Source organism: Delphinus delphis, chromosome 16 (genome assembly GCF_949987515.2).
Source record: "Delphinus delphis chromosome 16, mDelDel1.2, whole genome shotgun sequence".
Classification (NCBI taxonomy): Eukaryota; Metazoa; Chordata; class Mammalia; order Artiodactyla; family Delphinidae; genus Delphinus; species Delphinus delphis.
The window spans coordinates 48,456,010-48,473,265 of NC_082698.1; the positions used below are offsets into that span (position 1 = coordinate 48,456,010).

General features: G+C 48.9%; 1 protein-coding gene across 1 annotated transcript in view; it reads right to left on the reverse strand.

The window, feature by feature from the left end:
* Positions 1-264: 264 nt before the first annotated feature.
* Positions 265-17,256, reverse strand: part of LDB3 (LIM domain binding 3) — a 55,378-nt gene continuing 38,386 nt past the window's right edge. The window contains exons 11-15 of the mRNA XM_060033701.1: positions 11,757-12,171; positions 10,390-10,570; positions 9,654-9,774; positions 5,697-5,812; positions 265-354 (exon numbers count right to left, since the gene is read on the reverse strand). Of these exons, the coding sequence (XP_059889684.1) occupies positions 265-354; positions 5,697-5,812; positions 9,654-9,774; positions 10,390-10,570; positions 11,757-12,171 (923 nt within the window). The remainder of the gene's footprint in view (positions 355-5,696; positions 5,813-9,653; positions 9,775-10,389; positions 10,571-11,756; positions 12,172-17,256) is intronic.

A 17,256-nucleotide genomic window follows, 5' to 3' on the forward strand; every position in this document is an offset into this window, starting at 1 on the left:
TTTTCTTTTTCACTTTTGAGTTCTTGGAACTCTGTCTTCAGTGTTTGGAGTACAATTCCAGTCTTGGATTAATTACTAGCTTGGTTCAGGAATCTTCATTTGGCTTCTAGTCTGAACTATGCAAATACACAATCTGTGTGCAGAAGAAAGGACTAAAATTATACGTCAAAAGGGCTCAGTCACTTCCTGTCTTCTCCCTTTTCCCCCCAAAAAGAAACATCAGCCTCCTTGAATCCTTCGTTGCCAGCAGACACCCTGGGCTCCCTACACGTTGATGGCGTGTGCATGCTTCTTGCACAAGGGTTTGTCCTTCTTGGAGTAGAATGGCTGCCCCTCCAGGTTCACGTGGCAGACCTGAGACAGAGAACAGAGAGGCATGAGACAGCCCATGAGGCAGGGGGACACAAACAAAAGATTTCAGCCACCCCTTTAAGACAAAGTGCTGTCACAGGCAGATGGGAGAAAAGGCAACAGCCTGCTTCTCCCTACCACAAGTGCTTGACAGCTAAAGCAGTGTAGACTCGTTGAGCTATCTAAAAATCAAGATTTCCAAAAAGGAACATGGAATAAACTCAAGTTAAATTAAATTTAATTAATGGAATACGGAACATATACACAATAAGGTGATCAACTGATCAACTATCCAAAATTTATAAGGAACCAATACAAATTCGTAAGTCAATATCCACAGAAGTGATTAACACCTAAAGAAATATAAAATGTCAGAAAAATGATCCTCACTAATAATTAAAGGAAAAAGTAATTAAAACCTCCATGAGATATCACTAGACACCTGTTAATCTAGCAAAATAAATAAAACAAAAAGCCTCAATAGCTTGTCACCTCTAACCTTATATGACTGGAGCCAGAAAATGAAAAAAAAAAGTAATCAGTCAAAAGTCAGCAATGCCAAAAGGGGATCAGGCCGATCAGGCCTACTTGTCACTGCTAGGGACACATGAATCAGCACGGCCTTCTGCAGGGGATGTGGCAACACTGAAGAGAAGCCATGAAGATGTGCCTGCCCTGTACCCCAGTAACACCACTCTGGAGAATTTCATCTTGCAGCAACTATTGCACAGAACAGGAAAGCAACATATGCTAAACTACAAACTGAAAAACTACTAATATTTCTCTCAATGGGGAGATGATTAAGTTAATTTTTAAGGTGCATTTTTCCAATGACAGGCCACCACGAAAAAATAAATCAAATATGGCAAAGTGTATGCAGGAAAACACTGACTGAAAAAAAAAAGAGGCAAAATTATATATCCCCATGATGACAACATATGAGTGCAGTCTGAAGATGCTGACAAAACAAAAAGAAGGGAGATCAGTAATATTTGTTGAGACTACTGCGGGTCGAGTATGATGCCAGACACTCTGTATACATGGTCTCATTTTTTTTTTTAATCTTATTTTATTTTTGACTGTGTTGGGTCTTTGTTGCTGCATGCGGGCTTTCTCTAGTTGCAGTGAGCAGGGGCTACTCTTCGTTGTGGTGCACGGGCTTCTCATTGCGGTGGCTTCTTTTTGTTGCAGAGCACAGGCTCTAGGTGCACGAGCTTCTGTAGTTGTAGCATGCGGGCTCAGAAGTTGTGGCAAGTGGGCTCTATAGCACAGGCTCAGTAGTTGTGGCACACAGGTCCAGTCACCCCGCAGCATGTGGGACCTTCCCAGATCAGGGATCGAACCTGTGTCCCTTGCATTGGCAGGCAGATTCTTAACCACTGCACCGCCAGGGAGGTCCCTACATGGTCTCATTTAATTCCCACAAAAACTTTATGGAATTGGTATGACTGTTCCCCATTTCACAATTGAAAGCTGAGGCTCAAAGAGCCCAAGTGTCTTGCTCAAGTCACAGACCTAGAAAGTTGTAGAACCTGGGCATCCATATTCAGGTCTGCGAGACTCCAGTTCTAAGCTCATTCTCCCCACACCTCATAGCAGAGAGGGGCTATGTTTACTTGAAATTGTTCTGGGTTTACGGACTTGTATCGAGGTAGTTCACTAAGCTTGCTGGACTACCAGTATGAGGTCTGGTCCTGGGTGGGCAATCTGCCAGTTGCCAGTCAGCTGGGAAGTCACATAGGCTGGGACAGGCCCTAGCCTCAGACAGGGCACTGAAGATCTCTAGTGGGGAGCAGAATTGGGGACCACATCCAGGACATTGACATGAGAGGAAGTGCAGGTGGAATTCCCAGGTAGAGGTAAGCATGAGGATACAGAAATCACCCTTCCGAGATGAGCTTGGGCCACTGAGCACGTGTCTGCTCCAAGAAAGCTGGAAAGAAAAGTGGCATCATGGTGGTCCCAAGTGTGAGGCCCTGATGGCCCAGTTGAGGACGTTATACCTGAGATCACACAGGGCTGCCAATGGGCTCTGGAAGCCAATGACCTGAGAAAGTGTCTCAAAACATCCCAGGTAGATGCAGTGATATTGAGTGTAACCAGGCTCCTGTGGTGGCCTCAAGCTGTGGTGACAACTTGGAGACAAGTCTAAGATGGTGGCACCCAAGATCCAACTGGTGAGGATGGGTTTTGGGAGAGACAGGAAGGCAGCTCTGGAATGAGTTGGCAAGGAGCTGCTGGTCAACAGCCGGGGCTCTGGCTAGGAGACCCTGCCTGGTCTGAGACAGTGCTGGTTGCTTGTGAAAACTCTGGATGAGTCAGGCTGGAGAGGGTGTTGGGAGACTGAGGACCAAGGAGTGAGGAAAGGCCAGAGCCTCAGAGGTGGCTCACTGATAAGATGAGACTGAGGGAAAGAACTGTCATAGAGAGGTCGTACTCAGTGCCTTGGGCCAGGAGCCTGCAGGTGGGATGCAATGGGGCTCCATGGTGGAGCAGGCCTCCAACCTACCCATCACAGCGGCACAGCAGGGATGGTCCAACCCCCAGGCTCTGTGGTCAAGTGGCAGCAGGGCCTGGCTGGGAAGGAGTGGTGGCCATAGAGTGCTGACGACAGAGTGGAAGGCGATGAAATAGGCCAGCTGCAGAGGCCCCTCGACTGCCCACAAAAGTTACACCACATCACATCCCTTCCTGGTACCCACACCAACTAGATACCAACTAGACTTAAAGGAAAAGAAGGGCCAGTAAGACATGTTTCCCCAACTAAGGTAGGACTCACATCCTTTCCATTAGGACTCAAGTGCCAAAGCCAGACAGGAGGTAAACCCTCACCCTGACCCGCACTGTCCTTCTCAGCCTTCATTTTATGTGCTTGGGACTTTAGAGATGTTGTCTTGTTCTGCTCATTAATTGCTCATACATGTCAGCTATGTTTTCCTTTCAAGATTCTAAATTCCTTGAAGGTAGAGACTTGTTCTGGGAGACTTTTGTATTCCCAAAACTCAATTAGTCTGAAGTATGTGCTCCCCTGAGATCTAACTGATGGGAAAACAGCATGTCAGCCGCAAGAGCTAGTCCTAATCTTCCTTTCTTACTAGTTTTTTTTTTTTTTTTTAAGTTACAGGAAAATATATGCTCATTAAAAGTGATTTGGAAATACAAAGTGATGGAAAAAGGAACAAAGAAAACAAAACCCTGAAAGTTTTCCAATCAAAATATTGCTTTCCAAAAATTAAACCATATTCCACTTTGATATAGCTGCATGGGGCAGTGAGTACTACGCAGGTCTAGTTTGGGGGAAGGCGTAACGATTCTCTGTGCTGATTCTCCAGAGGACGGGATCTGACTGGTTTCTTTGGGCAGACCCTCTGGGCAGTGCTGTGGGTCTTTCACACCTGACTGGAACTTATCTGTAATCTCAGCCTGAACAACCCCAGGCATTACCGCTTCTTCTTGTCTCTCTCTGGGACTTGTGCCATCATGACTCAGCCAAACACGGCAAGCTTGAGGGAGCAGACCCATGCTCACCTTTGCATGATTCCCTCTCCATGTGACACAGACCTCTCATCAGCCTGCCTTTGGAGAGCAGGCCTTCTACGCCTCTGTCTTCCCTGGACCTCCTCCAAGTCTCTTAGATCTTTCTAGAAGCTGGGTAACCAGATTTGCAGGCAGCATCTTAGGATCAGACAAGCCATGGCTTGAAGGTAAGGGTCAGAAAGCCCTGTACGGTGCCTCGCTGAGCTGTGGCTCTTCAGGGGACAACCCCAAAGCCGGTATATTTATATTGTTGTCCCTTTTTGGAGGGGAGGTCCTGATATAGTTTAAGGACCCTAAAAGGCAATTAGAGAATCTGTTCAAAGGGCTGGAAAAAGTGTTATGGATTGAACTGTGCCGCCCTAAATTCACATGTTAAAGTCCCAACCCCGAGTACCTCCAGCCTATCCAGCACAGGGACATAGCAGTGACCTTATTTGGAAATAGGGTCTTTGCAGACTAAATTAAAACTGAGGTTAAGATGACATCATATGGAGTACGGTGGGCCCTTAATCCAATATGACTAGTGTCCTTATAAGAAGGGAAGAGACACAGAGACAGACACCTGCACAGAGGAGAGTGTCATGTGAAGACACAGACACACAGAGGGAAGGCAGCCTTGTGACAATGGAGGCAGAGATTGCAGTTATGCAGCTACAATTCAAGAAACACCAAGCATGGCTGGCAACCACCAGCAGCTAGGAGAGAGAGCAGGTCCCTGCTGACATCTTGAATTTGGACTTCTAGCCCCCAGAACTGTGAGAGAGTAAGCGTCTGTTGTTTAAGCTATTCAATTGTGGTACTTTGTCACGGCAGCCCTAGCAAACTAATATATGGAGTGAATACAATGCACCCCACAGATGGGAGGGGATATAGAAATGAAGTATAAAAGCTGAAGTGAATTGCAGTAAACATTATGACTATGGTTGTCCTATGTCATAAGTCTATAATAATTGTTCAAGTTTAAACTATGTAGACCTTTCACACGTTCCCAAAATTTACCTTGAGCAACTCTGGTAAAAAAAAAAAAAAAAGCAGTAGTAGTACATTGATTTTCCCAAATAAAGTTTAGTCAATTATAGATTCACATTACAGGGCTTTATCAGGGACGACTGTTTTCTAATTCTAACGCAGACTCTAAATGTCGGCAGGCTCATTGCCCTGTCCCTTCCCCAGCCCAAAGCCCTTGGAAGGAAAACGTCAATCTCACGGTAAAAATGACCTGGCTGTTCAGCAGAAATAAACTGCACATGGTTAATACTTAATCTAGGGCTTATCTCCTGGCAACTATATATCGAGAATAGGACCATTTAGGAAAATGCAATGATACTCAGCCCTTCTAAAGGTTCAGTCAAAAGAAAACTTATCTCAGCTTTTCATAGTCAATAAGCTCCAATCTAGTGTTCATGGTGAAAATTTAGGGGAAAACCGTTGAATCACATCATCATATCTTAAATGACCTATAACCATGGGAAGCCACCTGCCCCTATTAAATCCCAACATCATTCACTCCTCCCACCTATTGAGAGCATCACTGCTGAGGAAAGCTGCTAGTTTGCCAGATCCTAAGACACTCTTCTGTCCTTAATGAAGTGGAGAGTAACAAAGCCATATTGGTTAATAAATCATTATTAGTAATAAAACTTTGCTCAGCTGTGACATATCGAGGCATCATGGTATTTGCCGGCTTTTAAAAATGACAGAATATTAGAATGCCAGGGTTGAAAGGGATGTAAAGGGTTGGTCATCTGGCCCCACTTGGTCCCTCCTGCCTCTTCTCAGAAAGTCAGAACCCCAAGCAAAAAACATACTGCGCAAATGAAGCAGGTGTCGTGCCAAGTATGCCCCAGGGCTTCGATAAACTTGTCACCGGCCTCCACGGGGAAATCGCAACCGTGACACTTGGTGCTGAACAGATTGATATAGTCTGAAATGAAAGGCAGAGTAAGGACCAGGCATCCAGGCAGGCTGGGAGGAGTGTCCCAGCCACATCGACCCAATGTCAGAACAACCCCCCAAATCACTGGGCTGGGGGCAGTGGATGAAACCTAATTGGTTACTTGTCATCTTGCAGACAAAATACTCAGTTACATGATTGGTTTTTTCCTTTTCCAATAATTTGCACTGGTGTGGTGCAGATTCAGGCTTAGTCACCACCCTGTGTTGGTTTGATCTGCAAACACTTTCTGGAACTGTCATTAACTTTCTGCAGGGTGATTTTCTCCTCTGCTCTGTCACCTCTTACGGTCCAAACAGACCAATCCCAAAAAAGAAAAAAAATCCTATTTCCCAGCAGCTCTGCTTATTTTGGAAGAGTGAGAGCCTTTAACATTTCTTAGAGTTGTAGCATGTTCTTTGCTTGGTCATTCTTCTGTCATTGGGCATCTGTGTTGATAATAAATTTTCACTACTAGAAACAATACCTGAGCTATTTTGTTGGGACATGTTCCCCTCCCCCAGCCAAAGAGATAATAATACCAAATATTATTTACATAATGCTTTACAGTTTACCAAGCATCCTCACGTAGACTGTATTATTTGCTAGTATCTCAATGTCAAGGTCTATGTATTAGTTTTCTTTTTTTTCTTTTCTTTTTTTTTTGTGGTACGCGGGCCTCTCACTGTTGTGGCCTCTCCCGTTGCGGAGCACAGGCTCCGGACGCGCAGGCTCAGCGGCCATGGCTCACGGGCCCAGCTGCTCCATGGCATGTGGGATCCTCCCAGACCGGGGCACGAACCCGTGTCCCCTGCATCGGCAGGCGGACTCTCAACCACTGCACCACCAGGGAAGCCCTATGTATTAGTTTTCTTTGTACTCCCAGCACAGTGCCTGGCACACAAGTCAGTACCCAACACATATGTCAAATGAATGAGTGAATGGATGAATCACTGAATCAATAAATTAATGAATAAACTTAGTCTTGGCGAAATTGTTTTTGTTCTGTTTTGCGGATGAGGCTGGAAGAGGTGAAGGGCCTAGCCAGAGACACACAGGTGAGACAGCGGGCCAGGCCTGTGCTTCTCGGCCCCAGTTGTCTGGGCCTGGTAGTGGGCAGCACTCCCACTGCACTCACTGTAGAACTCTCCCAGATTCTTCTAGAAGAATCTTGATGCCTTTTACAAAGCCTTCATTCTCCTAGAAGTGTACTTGTCTCTCCACAGCTCTGCCACAGTTGGCTTTTTCTTACAGAGGTTTTCTGCTCAGATCTCCTTGTGGACAGTATGCCTAGTCACTGTCTCAGACCACCTGCTGAGAGTCAACATGAAGTGGGGGCTATGAACTATGAATTTGGTATCACAGGTGTGACCCTAGTACATTTTTTAAAAGTAATTAATTTATTTATTGGCCACACCCCACGGCCTGTGGGATCTTAGCTCCCCAACCAGGGATTGAAGCCACGCCCCCTGCATTGGAAGCGCAGAGTCTTAACCACTGGACTGCCAGGGAAGTCCCCTAATACATTTTTTTTAAAAGCTGGTATTTTCCTCATTTATTCTACAAAAGGGGAATGTAATTGGTATTAAATAAAGTTTGTGCATGGGCCTTTCCCACCAGGAAAATAATCTAGTTTCTCATTTATGTATTCCTTCCTTTATTTCTCCTATTAGGTCTTTATAATTTTCTTTGGGACTGGAGGGAGAGGGGAAAAGGGGAGTTGTTTAATTGGTACAGAGCTTCATATTTGCAAGATGAAAACATTCTGATCTGTTTCAGATCAATCAACAGTGTGAATATACTTAACACTACTGTACTGTACACTTAAAAATGGTTAGGATGGATACATGTATATGTATGGCTGAGTCCCTTTGCTATGCACCAGAAACTATCACAACATTGTTAATCGGTGATACTCCAATATAAAATAAAAAGTGAAAAGCCAAAAAAAAAAAAAAACCGTTAGGATGGTAAATTTTATATATGTATTTTTTCCCCCACGATAATTAAAAAAAAAAAAGACAAGGTCAGAACCAAACACAGTGTCCCATGGTACGGGGACAGGGGCTGACTCTGATATTTTATCTCTAGGGCAGGTTAACCAACAGGCTTGACTTTACCTCACTATTGGATCATCTAGCTCTCCTTTCTTTACTTTGTTTATAAGAATATCACCCTTTATCACATTCAACAAGCATATTAAATTTCTAATGCTCTTTCTAAAATAAAAATTAAATTGTGTTATTTCTTTACTTAAAACATCACAGTGACTCCCATTGCTTAAGGAAGTAGTTTCAAACTGTGCTTCTTGGAGAGCTGTGGGTCTCCCAGAGCCATTACAGAGCTGTGCACCCATTATCTCAGTTAATCCTCACAACAGCCTCTGAGAGTTAAGTGAAGAAGGAGAGACTCAGAAAGGGCAAGCATCCTGTCCATGGTCACACAGCCTGGAAGTGGCCCCTGTGGGCCTTCAGTCAGGGTCTCTCAGGGTGCCTAAGGCTGAGGCTAAACCTGCTTCCTTGCTGTCTTTTCTTAACAGTAGATGATCCCTTTCCTGGGTCTTCTTAATCAAAACATCATTTTTGAAAATCTTTTTGGGGGGGGTGCTAGGGAGAGGAGCACTGGTAATAGTGTTAATCTATCATTCTTTCACAAGCCTCACGCATAAATTGTGGCTTATCACACATTATGAAAGTTATAATGCTTTTAGTCGACTAACAATAGCAATTTGTATTGGTACCACAGCACTTTTATTAATTACCAATCATCACCATTTCCTCCTAAGAAGGGAAAAGACAGGTGTTATCTTCTCCCTTTTACCGATATGAACTCTGAGGCCAGAATGACTGAGTGACTTATTTAAAGTCATTCAGTGAGCCTCAGAGCTGGAAAGAGAATTCACCAGTACCTCAGAACCCAAGAAGTTTCTTTTATAATTTATTGTCGGGGGAAAAAAAATTTAATTTTGTTTTCCTTTTCCCCTTGAAGAACTGGAATGTTTTCTCCTTTCTGGTTTTAAAGTAAACTAACTTACCGTGTTTCTCTTTTTGCTCTCACATTTGCTACCCAGTCAGTGCAGCTCTGTTATTCTTCATAATCAGCATGTTTCCTTTTCCCTCTTCTTCTTGGTGCTGCTTTGCTAGTTCTATTGTCTTAACTTTCATGTTTTTGTTACCTTTGTTGGAACCTGCCTCAAATCCTTATCTGAAAGAGGCAGGCTATGAATAAATGAGTGTGTGAATGTGTGAGTGACTGAATGGTTAGTTAGCCAGGATGCCCAACTCTAACAGATGGCTTTATCTTCAGAATTTACCGTAATTGACTCCAAGTTATAAGATAACATATAGCGTCTGGGGAGAACAGAGAAACTCCGAATTCAGACAGGGAGTTGGCTGGACGCTGAAGGAACATCAAAGTCTGGTAAACATCACAGGAGCTGGGAGGGGACCTGCATGTACTTGACTAGTTCCGAAGTTTCTTTGGTTTAATCCTCACCACAACTCTGGGAGGCAGGTGTTGATCTCCCCCTCTTACAGATGGGGAGAGTGAGGCTCAGAGAAGTTTAGTAACTCAATCAGGGTTACAAAGCCAGCCTGAAACAGGAGCCTGGAACAGAACCTAGGACAAAGGCCGGCGCCAAAGCCTTTTCAAACTAGACCTTGTGGTCTTCAAATCAAAATCATCTGAAAGGTTTCCTAAGCGGTCACAAGATGCCGACTTGTGGTCCACATATTTGGTGCAGGGAAAACAGCACAGATTGAATGTGTGCGAAAGGGAACCCCTACCCCTTTCTCCCAGACTGTGGGGCCTCCCCACAGCACAGAGGTCCTACCTTTCTCACAGTAGGGCTCCCCATCTTCCATGTGGAAGAGGCTGTTCCCGAAGGGCTTCTTGCAGGCTGCACAGACAAAGCAGGTGGTGTGCCACGTCTGTCTCAAGGCATGCATCACTTCCTGGGGAAAAGAGCCTCAGCTCAGGACAGAAAGGTCCAGGAGGGAGAAGAAGGCAGGCTTAACTTCCACACCAGCCCCGGTCACTGCCGGAGCATCCCATCAGGGAGCAGGGCAGGAGAGCCCAAGAAGCGGGCCTTGGACACGCCGCAGAAGGCTAGGGGCGGCAGAGGAGAGGCTCCTACTCGTGCAGCACTTGCTGGGTGCCAGGTTCTGTGCGTGCTTCCATAAGCTGTGACGCTTCACCCTCCCACCCAACCTGGGAGGGAAGTACTATGTGTTATCGCCATTTTACCAAAGGGGCATCGAGGGTCAAAGCCACATGCAGGTGCACGGTGAGGTCAGGCTAGGAAGCAGTAACTTGCTTTGCAGAAGCTCTGCCACCACTTCAAGCTGTGTGGCCAGGGATGTGGCCCACGGATCTCTTGCTTCAAGTTCATTTACTCCCTAGTTCATTGGTGGCAAACCAACTCCCTTCTCAGACAGAAATGGAGTTGTTCTTGCTCTGTTAGCACAGCAACTTCTTGGCTTCCAAACAGGACCCCACAACCTTGCAGAGGAGGAGAGATTGGTTGGAAAAGAGACAAGGGTCAGAGGAGAGGAATGCAGCCCACTTACCCCCATGATTTTGGTGTTGCACTTGGCACAGACCGGGGCAAAGAACTGCTCATAACACCGCTCACAGTAAACGTTGTTCTGCTCCTCCACAAAACACACGTCTGCCAGGGAGGTCTTGCAGTAGGCACAGTTGAACTCTTCTGGGTGCCAGGAGCGGCCCATGGCTACCAGAAAGGGGCCCCTGGGGAAGCAGAGAATAGTACCCCCTCTAAGGCAGCCCCCAAAGCTTAACACCAGATATTTCAAAACGCTCAACAATATTCACACTTTGACCCTAGAACGCTATAACTTCTGTGACTGTTCTAACGAAATAACAGGAAATTCAGATAAAGCTCCAGGCAAAAAGATGTTGTTTCATCACTTGCAACAAACAGGTGGGGAAGCGACTTGAACATCCACTAGCAGGGGACTGGGTAAGTATGTTATGGAATATCCATTAGGTTGACTACTGATAATTGTAGTAAGAAGAGCAATGATGACGGTGCTAATGGCTAGCATTTATTAAGTGCTTACTCTGCGCCAGGTACCATTCAAGAAGAAATTTGCATTATTTAACGTGTTTCATTCTCACAACAATCCTATGAAGCAGGTACTATTATGATACGCGTTTTCAGATAAGGAAACTGAGGTACAGGGATGTTAAGTAAGTTGTTCAAGGCTATAGGGCTAGTATGGTAGACCCAGGACACAAACCTGTCTCCAGATTAGTAGTCAGACAGTGGCACTGAAGAAACGCTTCATGTTTTAATTTTTACTTTTCTGAATTTTCTAATTCTTCTCTAATGACTATATTTTTTCTAATGATACTTTATTTTTAAATAAAAGTGTATTTTTCATATACACAAGCCCACCCCCCACACACATATGCACATACTATAAACATACTATATTCAAACAAGTACCACCCATGATCCTTGGCCTCTAAGCATGAAATGACTTGTTTTCCTTTTAGTGTGGCAGATGCCCACCAAAGCCCTGAGCAGCACGGGCTTGTCTGTGGATAGACCCAGGAGCATCTCGAAAGGAAGGAAAGCTGGGTCAAAACTAGCACTGTCAGCCAGCTTGCAACAGGCCCAATAAATCTACCATCCGGACCTGCAATTCCCAGAACCCAGCCTTAGCCCAAGGGGGCGGTGCTGGCACAGGCACCGTGCTGGGAGCTTCACCCACTCACCTCGTGGAATCCTCCCAACTCCCCAGGGAAGTGGGTATCGCACAGGTATGGAAGCTAAAGCTCAGAGAGGGTCAGACCAGATGGCAAGCCAGAGGGACCTGAGGCTGTCCTGCATGCGGCCTTCTCCCTACATCTGCCTTCCCGTCCCCCTCTCGTCCCAGCACCCCAGCACAGAGGCACAGCTGGCCCTTACCGGATGATGCTGTTGCAGTGGCCACAGAGCGGAGTCCTGCTGCTGGCTGGGAAGCGCTCCGCCCTCTGCACGGTACCCCTGGCAAGGGGGGACACCTGCGGAGCCGGTGGTGCGCTGTAGGCAGGGGCCCCTCGGGGCAGGCCTTGCTTGCTGACAGTGGTGGTGCTCTTGCCAGGGGCAAACTTCTGAGAGAAGCTGTCGTCTGTCACCCATGGGGGACGGCTGGCAGACTCCGCAGGGCCCCCGCTGTAGGGTGCAGGATTATAGCTTGGGGCTGGCGAGGGGGTATAGGCTGGTGCTGGGGAGGGGGAGTAGGCGGGGGCAGGGGAAGGGGTGTAGGCGGGGGCAGGGGAGGAGGTGTAGGGGGCTGGACTGTAATTGGCCCCTGGGGATGGGCTGTAGGTAGATGCAGGCACTGCAAGCCAAAAATACCCAAACAAAAATGTGTCAGGAATTCATTTCTCCCAGCTTCCCCCGCCCCCAGCCAGAGAACTGGAAAAGACAACTGTAATATTAGAGCAGCACAATGCCAGTTTTTACAGGAGACGCGTCCCTGAACTTCTTGATGGCCTCAATTTGAAGTTGCAGCAGGGAGCCAAGGGAGATAAACAGCCGTCGGAGCAGAGCCCTCGGGAGCTTCGGAGAAGGGACAGGGCTATAAATATCTGCAGCTGTGCGGGGTGCGGCTCTGCCAGGCCTTGGCTGCCAGAGGCCTGCAGGAGACAGGGACAGGGGCAGGGGTGGCCGGGCCAGGCTCATATCTGGATCCCCTGGGCCAGGAAGAGGGTGGGAGTGGGTCAGCTTGGCCTTGACTGGAAGATGCCTTTGTTTGCACTCTGACCAGTGATTTGACATCTGAAATGCCTCAATCACAAGCGTTTGCTGAACTGGACCTAGTCCAGCCTTTGGGACAAAGCAGATGACGGGACAGTTAGGTTTTCAGGTTCAGGTTTCAGGTTTAGCTACAATCGTTTTCTTGAAAAACAGCGTGGCTTGATTTGTACTGGGGGGAAATTCCATTTCGGTTTCATTTGGGTGGTGGGTCTTGAAGGCAGTATTCGGAGGGAAGCTGGGCAGAGATGCTGGGGCGACACAGCCTAGGTGTAGCTGCTCCCTCAGCCTGCGGCTGCCTCTGGGGGGACACATGCTCCCCCTCATCACTTTGGTGGAAACTGATTTAGGGCGGCAACACGAAGGAGCATAGCAGCTGCTCCCCCAAAGCCCTCCGAGGCCTGGGCCCTCAAAACCCAGCTTTCTAAGTTTTGCTGCCCCCCATTGTAAAGCCAGCCGGGGCAGACCCAGCTGTGTCCGGCACACATGGTCTCACCAGCTTCCCCTCCTAGGGAGGGAGGTTCCAGAAGCCTCACCTCAGCTTACAGTCTGTTCCTCTGGAAAGAGGCCTCATTCCCCCTACCCCAGGAAGTGTGTCGGGGCAGCCTCCCTCCCCATTCCTGAGTCTGGCCTGGTGAATGGACTGTGCTGATAGATGCTGAGGCAGCCCCCATCAGGCTCCAGCCTGGAAAGGAAGGACATCTCAGGGCTGAAGTTCCTGGCCTGGCCTTTGGTCTCTCCCCACCTGGTTCCCCTAGATTACCTTAGGTGGCCTGTAGCCTGCTGCTCCAACCCCATACCTTCTACTCCCATATGATTGGCCCTTCAGAGGTGGGTGACATGGAAACCCCCGTGCTGGGAACGGATAGGGACCGGGCCTGTGTTATTGAAAACAGAAGGGGTAAAACCCTCCCCAGCCCTGCCCTAGAGCCATCCTGGGAGTGACGCTGGCTTCCAAAGGTAAAACTTTCTCCGTAAGGAAATCTTCTTCCCACTTACTAAGAGGGTAGGCTAGGCACCTAACAGGTCATCTGGGTTAATCCCTTTTACAGTGGAGGTCACTGAGGCTCAGACAGAGCTAGTAAGTGGCAGAGTGAATTTCCAAAACCATTCTTTCTATCACCCCAAGCTGCCTCTGTAAAAAACATGAGTCCAAGTTCCAGAATATTTGGGTGCACCACATTGTGGAGGAGTACCTGTCAACCTGGAGGAGGCTGCATGGTCTGGCATGTAGCACAGCCATCAGGAGCCCTGGGTTCAGGTCCCAGCTCTACAACATCCTGGCTGTGTGTCCTTGGGCAAGTTCCGTAACGTCTCTAGGCCCAAATTTCCTCGTCTAAAAATGGCTATAATAATTCTTACTACCTCACAGGGTTGCTATAAGGATGATGGGAGATAAGAACTATAAAGGCTTAGCCTTGTACCTGGCACTGTGTATGTGTCATTAAATGTTAGTGAAGGTGGTGAGGAGAGTGACTCCTGGGTCTCATGGTCCAGATGAACTGTCAGCTCGTCTCACAGCTTGATGGTCACCTGAGGGATCCCAGCCCAGGGAGACTGTGGGATGTAGGCGGTGGGAGATGTGGCACCCCTGAAGTCAGTAACCTGGGATTGAGTCTAATCATCAGTGGTGGTAGGTGTGACATCCCTGCCTGCCTCACAGGGTGGGGACCTACTGGAGTGACATGCTGCATGCACTAGTAAACCTGTGAAGCCCATATTTGAGGTGTTGTCACCCTCCCTAACAAGCTTGCACAGCTCCCAAGTGCCTGGAACAGAGGGTCTCAAAATGCTAGAGCAGCTTCAGCCCTCTCTCAATAATGGGGTTCTGTGCAAGATCTTATTTCCTTTTTTTTTTTTTTGTAAAGTGGGAGGGGGGATCTCTGCTAAAAGGGATTAAGAATGAAAGCCCTAATCCTGTGTTATCCAATACATAGCCCTATGTGGCCATTAAGCACTTGAAATGCGGCTAGTCCAAACTGAAACATGCTATAAATATAAAATACACACCAATTCTTAAAGACTTAGTACAAGAAAAGAAAGTAAAATATCTCACTAATAATCTTATATTGATTGTTCATTGAAATGATATTTTGAATATACTGAGTTAAATAAAATATATTAAAATTAATCTCACCTGCTTCCTTTTAAAAAGTGTGGCTACTAGAAAATGTATTGTTATTAGATAGTACTGTCCTAATCAGAACAACGGTTACCAAGTACTGACTTCTTCCACACACCAGGGCCCTTATGTGCACTATTTCATGTAATACTCGCTGCAATCCAACCAGGCAGATAGTACTTTCAAGTCCATTTTATAGAAGAGGAGTTGAGGCTTGGAGAATTTAAGAAACGCTGAGCTGAAACTGGCACTCAGGCAGCAGGTCTCAACTCCAGATTCCCTGCTTAACCACTCCCTAGGCAGCAAAACAAGGTTTAGCACGCCCCTTCCAAATCGGGCCCTTGCCCACTTCCAGCTTCCCTCCAGCAACACTAACCCTATTCCCTTTGCCTGGCAGCCATTCTCTTCCCTCCTCGGAAGGGCTTCCAGACTCCATGATCCACCCCCCCTTTTCTAAATCCCCACCACACGAAGGTCTCAGCAGGTCAGAGGCACCCGGCATCTGGGCCCGGGTGGGCTGCTTCCTTGCCCAAGACTACACCCTCCCAGAGCTAGGGCCCTTCCCTTCTTCGAGGCGCAGGCCGGCAGCTTCCCTCAGCCATCAGGTCCCCGGTGAGGAGCAGCTGCTTCCCAGGTCCCTTCCCTCTGCGCCCTTCAGCCTGGCTGGCCCCACCATCCCCGACGTGCCAGGAGAGAGACTTGATATCCCATCTGCGAGCCCTGGGCTGTTGCTATTTCTGCTTGACGGAATAAAGCCCGTCCAAATTAGAAGGTGATATTTCATCTCTAATTGGCAAGTTCAAAAGCCCCTATCGCACTCGTTGGCTCGGGAATGGTGTAATTAAACAAGGTGATTTCTGACTCACTCCAGGTCGGGCCCGGCTCCTGCGAGCGCACAGCCCCCGCGGGGGTGGGGGTCGGGGTGGAAGTGGGGAGCCCTCTGCCCACGGCCCTCTCCCGGGCCCCAGGTGCTCTGGGGAGCGGCCACCCAGCCTCGGCACAGGCGATAAGATCTGGGCTGCGAACTCCACCCTGGACCCGGAGGACCCCTCGCGGGGAGCTGCAGCTCGGACGGCACACGGGCTCCCCGCTCTCCCCGGGCCCGGTGTCGGCGGTGGAGAGGAGGGGAGGGGCCCGGGTCCACGATCCTCGTTTCTCCCCACACCACCTGCCAGCCTCCCTGGGACCCCACCCTCAGGAGAGGGGGCAGAGGCAGGCCGGCTCAGGCGCGCGCCGCCCGGCGGCCTCCTTCCCTCCGGGCAGGAATGAGTTAACGTCTGCAAGGCCTGGGAACTCCGCAGAGGCCGGCAGCTCCAGGGCTCCAGCACGTCTCGCCCCGCCCCGGGCTCCAGTGCCGGAAGGAGGAGGAGACAGACGCCAGGGGGTGACCCGGCGGTGCGCGCCCCCGGAGCCGTGCCGCCTCCTGGCGGGCCTGCAGAGGAGAGCCGGCGGCCGGGGCGGGGGCGCCGAAACCCGGGGCCCGCCCCGGAAGATGCCCAGAAGGACCTGCCTGGGAGCGGAGCCCGCACCCGGGCGGAAATACTCTCTCTGCGCCCCCTCCATCCGCCGCTGCTCCTCCCAGCTCCTTATCACCCTCCCTCCTGTGCCCCCCATCTCCGCAGAGCAGCTGCTTCCTCTACCTCCATAGGAGATTTTTCACCACAGCAGCCCGCTGCAAACTGCTTCCTAATCCTGTGGACTTTTAACCTCAGAACTTTGTGTTCTTGCTTCTGAAGAGACAGAGAAGGGCACCTCCTGTGTGCCAAGCACTGTGCTGGGTGCTTCATTTCATCCCCAGAGCACCAGGTGTACATAATATGCCTATTTTTTAAACGAGGAAATAACAGGACTGGGAGATGAAGTACTTTGCCTTAGATAGCAGAGCGGAGCCTGGCACCGGAGTCTGACGCTAAAGCCACGTCTACACCCTCAGCACTAATGTCAGAGTATACTTCATAGAACAGAGGGCTGATTGTGGCTCCTCTGCCCTGCACATCAAGTCAACTCCCCCAAGCAAGGTGCTTCCTGCCTCAGTCCCTGTCTTATCTTCCCTTAAGTTCACTGAGCAGGGGCATGCAGGGGAAGGAGGGGTCTAAGCCAGCCTGAGAACCGCCCTGGAACTCTGGGGAGAGGCCCAACTTTGCCTAGGAAAAGGGAAGACAGAGGCTGAGCCCTGGTCCCCGCAGTGACGAGAATGGGGACCAGAGCGATGGAACAGCCAGCCAGTGAGGCCAGCCACCTGGAGACCCTGTGTGGGCCACTCTCCCGCCTGTCACATGTGCTCTCCATGCCTCTAGTTAGCCTGTCCCAGCTGAAGAAACCAAAGACCAGATAGGTGAGCAGTTTGCCCAGCATCACATTATGCAGTAGGCCTGTTCAAAGCCCGTGGCATTTTGTTACAGCTGCCTATCCTCTGCCTTGAGCCAGATCCAGACTCCTGGAGGAACAAGCCCCTCCCCTCTAAACCCTCCCTTCCTCACCTGGAGCCTGGAAATCCCCAGGCAGGAATGTCCTCTTCCCAAGAGCTGGGAGGCCCCATCCCTGCCT